Source organism: Sinocyclocheilus rhinocerous, unplaced genomic scaffold (assembly GCF_001515625.1).
Source record: "Sinocyclocheilus rhinocerous isolate Xijiao unplaced genomic scaffold, SAMN03320098_v1.1 scaffold666, whole genome shotgun sequence".
In the NCBI taxonomy this organism is placed as follows: domain Eukaryota; kingdom Metazoa; phylum Chordata; class Actinopteri; order Cypriniformes; family Cyprinidae; genus Sinocyclocheilus; species Sinocyclocheilus rhinocerous.
The window spans coordinates 578,668-584,644 of record NW_015661984.1 but is presented as its reverse complement, the minus strand read 5'-3'; the positions used below and the strand labels follow the sequence as shown (position 1 = coordinate 584,644).

At 42.7% G+C, this 5,977-nt stretch overlaps 1 protein-coding gene across 1 annotated transcript; it reads right to left on the bottom strand.

The window, feature by feature from the left end:
• Positions 1 to 726: 726 nt before the first annotated feature.
• Positions 727 to 5,736, bottom strand: LOC107727027 (intermediate filament protein ON3-like). Its single transcript, XM_016536778.1, has 9 exons — positions 5,217 to 5,736; positions 3,920 to 4,128; positions 2,287 to 2,347; positions 2,102 to 2,197; positions 1,839 to 2,003; positions 1,611 to 1,736; positions 1,300 to 1,520; positions 1,140 to 1,183; positions 727 to 975 (listed from the first exon to the last, which is right to left on the bottom strand). The coding sequence occupies exons 1-9, from the start codon at positions 5,610 to 5,612 to the stop codon at positions 758 to 760; spliced, it is 1,536 nt and encodes a 511-aa protein (XP_016392264.1). The 5' UTR covers positions 5,613 to 5,736; the 3' UTR covers positions 727 to 757.
• Positions 5,737 to 5,977: the final 241 nt, after the last annotated feature.

Here is a 5,977-nt window from a genome sequence, read left to right as displayed (position 1 = left end):
CTTACGGACTTACAATGGCCGCCGCGTGCACGTGTCCGTTAAGTCCATGAGACCATAGGGTGTCCCATTTGTCATTTTAGCGTTCAAAAGGGTGCTTGCGAGCACCCCCTTTTTGGCTGTTATGAGCCCTCCATCCGCACTTCTGCTGAGCCCGCACCAGGTGAGCTCAGCAGCAGACTTCTACCCGACAGTCAAAGCGGCATTACGTCACGAAAGTGCGGACTCAGAGGAAGACCGTGAGGGTTTAGGGTGCTATTTGGGACAGGGCCTTAGGGTGCCATTTGGGACAGGGCCATAACAGTGTGATCCCGGAAGGATGTTAGAATTGTCGTTATCGTTTGGGTGTGTATTGTCTTTTAAAAAACGTATTAATTTATATTATATTATGTTAAATTGTTAGACATGAATTAGCTTTTGCTGTTGAGTAAGCTAGCTGATTAATATATAAACCGATTTTATAATACATTTTATTTAATAGTTAAGGTAGTACACCTATAGTCCTAAATGAGTTTATGTAGTTAATATTTAATCATTACAGATTTCTTAAAGCAATGCATGATTGCTATTTTGTTTAGATTTTTTTTTCAGTGGCAACCATACATTAGCTAATCATAGTTTTTACTTAAGTACTTAGGTTGCTACAGTTATCACAACACCAAAAATGTAACTTTTTGAATTTGAAGATCAAGGTAAATTGTACTTAATTTGTCTTCCGGGAAACATGCAAGTATCTTCTGTTGCTTCCGAAAGGGCAGTACTAAATGGGAAAAAAATATATTTCAGCACAATTGAAAAATTGGGACATCTTCATCCTGCCAGAGCTGTAGCCGCCACCAGAGCTGTAGCCACCACCAGAGCTATAGCCGCCACCAGAGCTGTAGCCGCCACCGTAGCCACCACCGTAGCCGCTGGAATAACTAGAGTGGCTGCTGTAGCCACTGCCTGCACTTTCCAGGGGATAAGCGCTATAACTCGCTATCGGGACAGAAACATGAAGAAATTAGATGAGAATCTCCTGCATTTCATAGAGTCATGTGAAGAAAGAACCCTGAAAACATCAGCACGAAATGTCCATGATACAAGAGCATCCCATGCTAGGCTTTTCAGTGGGGTTCTCTGTAATAAAGAGTCAAACTTACTGCTCTGTTTTGAGATATTGATGGCCTTGATTCCAGTTGCTAGTCTGTTGGAAAGAGTGAACAAGAAGTAATGAGACTCCTGCGCAGAATGAGAAATCTGAACTTCATCTCAAAATTAGAGTACTAGGTCTCACAGCAAGCATGCATTTCATTGACTCACCTGTCCTCCTCTCCCTCCAGGAGCTTCCTGTATGTGGCGATCTCAATGTCCAGGGCGAGTTTGACGTTCATCAGGTCCTGATATTCTCTTATCTGGCGTGCCATGTCCTGCTTGGCTCTCTGCAGGGCATCTTCCAGGTCCTTAATGCGGCCCTTGGCATCTCTCACAGCCAACTCGCCACGTTCCTCTGCCTCTGCGATCTGGTTCTCCAGATTGGCGCGCTATTGAAACGAGAAATATTTGTGCTTCGTTTTAGTCCTAATGTCTGTTACCTTACAAAACACACTTGTACATTCTACATAGTTGCATACCTGTCCTTTCACAGCATCGATCTCGGACTGCAGTCTCTGAATCATGCGGGTAAGATCAGCGATCTCTGTCTTTGTTGATCTAAGGTCATCACCGTATTTGTTTGCAGATGTCTGCATCTCCTCGTACTGGGAAACAGAACATATGATGTGTAAGATTTAATATCTCACTCAACTAAATGAACAGCTAGATAATAAAGACTTGCAGTTTGGATGATACTCATTACACACCTTGGACTTGTACCACATCTCAGCCTCAGCGCGGCTTCGGTTAGCGATGTCTTCGTACTGAGCGCGGACCTCAGCGACGATGGCGTCCATATCGAGATTCCTGCTGTTGTCCATCTCCACAACGACTGAGGTGTCCTTGATCTGAGACTGCAGCTCACGGATCTCCTACAAGTTCACAACGAGAGATCACGACATTATCAAAATGCGTTTTGTCATAAGTGAATAAACTGTATGTTTGGTGGGAATCTCTAGCTGTAATTTACCTCCTCAAAGATCTGCCTGAGGAAGTTGATCTCGTCAGTGAGGCTTTCCAGTTTGGCCTCCAGCTCAACCTTATTCATGTAGGCCTCATCGACATCCTACGATAAGCAAACATAATTCAATCATCATTTAAGATTAAAGTAAGCGTTTATGAGTAGTCATGAGTAGTAAAAGACAATCTACGAACCTTCTTGATGAGCACAAACTCGTTCTCACACTCTGTGCGCTTGTTGATCTCATCCTCATACCTGAAGAGAAGTAAAGAAAATGACATTGGTTAAACTCATTGTTTATAAATGTTTTTTGTACACTAGGGGGCAGCAATGCTCCATCTTTTTTTAGTGAGAAACGCTTATCAGGTTTTTCTGGATTCAGTTCGGTGTCTCCCATGGGTCTTAGCCTTAATTGGGCCATCGGAAATGGTTTAGAGATCCATGAAAGATGCTGCGTAGATGTTTGTTCAATAGCTGTAATCTATCTGACTCATGCTGACGCTCATTTAATTGAGGCACAGAAAAAAAAATTTCCATGGGATATTTTGTATAACACAAAAAAATGCTTATAATATAATTCAAATTTCAAAAAGGTTGGACAATAGGTATATCAGGGAGTGACTAGAGCAACCATGCAGTTTCTGTATCAGTTACATAAGCCATGTTGGATAATGAATTGAGTTTACTCCCATAAGACCTTTAAAACATGTTTTCCCTCAATTTGAATTTATAGAGCCTCATTTATTCTGGGAACACTTAAGTGCACCACAAAAACCTCCTTTGACAATATTTGGGCACTGCCCATCCCCCAGACCAAACGTCCAGCCAAATTAAAATGAGGATTTTGTGAAAGCCATTGTACTTACTTGTTTTTGAAGTCCTCAACAAGGCCTTGCATGTTGTGCAGGTCAGCCTCCAGTTTCATTTTGTCATTGCCAAGGCTGTCGAGCTGTCTGCGCAGGTTGGTGATGTAGGCCTCGAACATGGCGTCGATGTTGGAGCGTGTGGCCGTCTGGTTCTGAAGGAGGCTCCATTTTGTCTCCAGCATCTTGTTTTGCTGCTCCAGGAAACGTACCTACATTGGCAAGATTAGAATAGAGGTTTTGTCTCAATCGAGGCACAAATGAAAACCATACTTGGCAGTAAGTGCAGCTTCAGAGAGCAACGCCCCCAGACCGATGCTGCAAAGTCATTTTGGAATCATGGTTCTGCACCAGCTCACAGAAGTGAGACCATATGCCAACATATTGCTTGTGGTTTACGATCTTCACAAAGGAAAGCACTGTTTTCCTTAAATAATGAGAAATGCACGTTTTCAGTTTGTAATGCTTTATGCCCTTGGAAATTGTAACGCATATTACAGTAGGACATCAGGAAGGGTGACCAGAGATCCATGAAAGATGCTGCGTAGATGTTTGTTCAATAGCTGTAATCTAGTATAAAGCTGGACTCATGCTGACCCTCATTTAATTGAGGCACAGAAAAAAAAAATTTCCATGGGATATTTTGTATATCACTAAAAAATGCTTATAATATAATTCAAATTTCAAAAAGGTAGGACAATAGGTATATCAGGGAGTGACTAGAGCAACCATGCAGTTTCTATATCAGTTACATAAGCCATGTTGGATAATGAATTGAGTTTACTCCCGTAAGACCTTTAAAACATGTTTTCCCTCAATTTGAATTTATAGAGCCTCATTTATTCTGGGAACACTTAAGTGCACCACAAAAGCCTCCTTTGACAATATTTGGGCACTGCCCATCCCCCAGACCAAACGTCCAGCCAAATTAAAATGAGGATTTTGTGAAAGCCATTGTACTTACTTGTTTTTGAAGTCCTCAACAAGGCCTTGCATGTTGTGCAGGTCAGCCTCCAGTTTCATTTTGTCATTGCCAAGGCTGTCGAGCTGTCTGCGCAGGTTGGTGATGTAGGCCTCGAACATGGCGTCGATGTTGGAGCGTGTGGCCGTCTGGTTCTGAAGGAGGCTCCATTTTGTCTCCAGCATCTTGTTTTGCTGCTCCAGGAAACGTACCTACATTGGCAAGATTAGAATAGAGGTTTTGTCTCAATCGAGGCACAAATGAAAACCATACTTGGCAGTAAGTGCAGCTTCAGAGAGCAACGCCCCCAGACCGATGCTGCAAAGTCATTTTGGAATCATGGTTCTGCACCAGCTCACAGAAGTGAGACCATATGCCAACATATTGCTTGTGGTTTACGATCTTCACAAAGGAAAGCACTGTTTTCCTTAAATAACGAGAAATGCACATGTTTTCAGTTTGTAATGCTTTATGCCCTTGGAAATTGTAACGCATATTACAGTAGGACATCAGGAAGGGTGACTAGAGCTGTGCTTATCCTGTGGAATTTACTTTTTGGAGATGGGATTTAGTGTGTAAATGGTGGGCGGAGAGCAAATAATTCAGTGATAAGACTTTTAACAGCTCAAGGTGAACATTGCACACACAATTAGATTACAGTAAAGGTGTCACTGAGCCAGCTGACTTTACTAATCAGCTTTCTCATTCAAAACAGTGTGTTTTAATCAAATAATGTAATGCAAAGTAGACTATTATAGTTAAGAGGAAGGGCACAAAGACTCAAAGGCTTAAAAGAATATTTCCTCCTCTTGTTGAACGCTGTTACGTAACCTATCCAGAACATGACCCCAGTTCTTCAAATTAAATATTAACTATCTAGGTATGTGACTGTCTTTTCTTCTAATATGGATCATTTTTGTTTGGAAATGTAATAGTTTGTAAAAATTTAACAATGTTGATATGCAGATAAAAGATTTCAATATCCTTATTTGGGTGTGGACTCTCCACAAGGGCTTCAGAAGAGCCTCGTGGCATCCCATTCAAATGAAAAACCCTCACAGTCTGACCATGTACACACCCTTTTCTCCACTTTCCATAAGTCTAGCTTCTTTCTCTTTGATGAGAATGTATCCAATCCCACATATATTTTCTGTACCATGCTAGATTAACTTCTAGAGATGTTTTAAGCAAGAACATGCAGTCTTGGGGCATTTTTCTGGGTTATTACGACCTTTAGTTTGACTCATACCTGGAAACTCTTTGACTAATAAAACTGCAAAGAAAGAAGCTTTAAACCCACCTTATCAATGAAGGAAGCGAAACGGTTGTTGAGGGTCTTGATTTGATCTTTCTCCTGGGTGCGGACAACCTGGATGTTGGGGTCGATCTCCAGGTTCAGAGGTGCCAGGAGGCTCTTGTTGACGGTGACCGCTTGGATGGGTGCTACGACACCGGTACCCATGCCCATGCCCATGCCCATTCCCATGCCAAGACCATAGGCTGAAGAGCTGCTGATGAAGCTACCACCTCCCATTCCAGCTCCCATGCCACGGTTGGCACCTCCATAGGAGCTGCGCACACTGTAGCTCTGCCGGCTGACGCTGGGGCCGGAATAGGACATACTGCTGAAGCTGCGTGGGACAGATCCAGAGGAAGAGGACTTCACAGTGTAGCTGGTTTTCTTGGTGAACGACATCCTGCTGATGTGTATTCTGTCTTGTGCTGGTAGAGAATGACCTGGAGCAGGGGGAGCGAGAGCAGCAGATATGAGCCTTGTCTGCTGTGCTGGAGAAACTCGAGCAGATAGAGAACAGCAGACGCTGCCTCCTACTATATGTGCTGCTGAGTGGGAGGAGCCAAAATGAGGCTCTGATTGGCCGGTGCTTAGGTGTAGAAGGTGGGTGTGGTTGAAATTCAACACTCGTATCCTTACATTCCTAGCCTAACCAGTACATGGATGTTTTAGTAATTCAATATGAGTAGAAACAAATATTTTTCTGGAAATGTTAATGGTTGAAACAATAAAATGGCTTCTGTAGTTTCCCCTTTTCTTTGGATAAT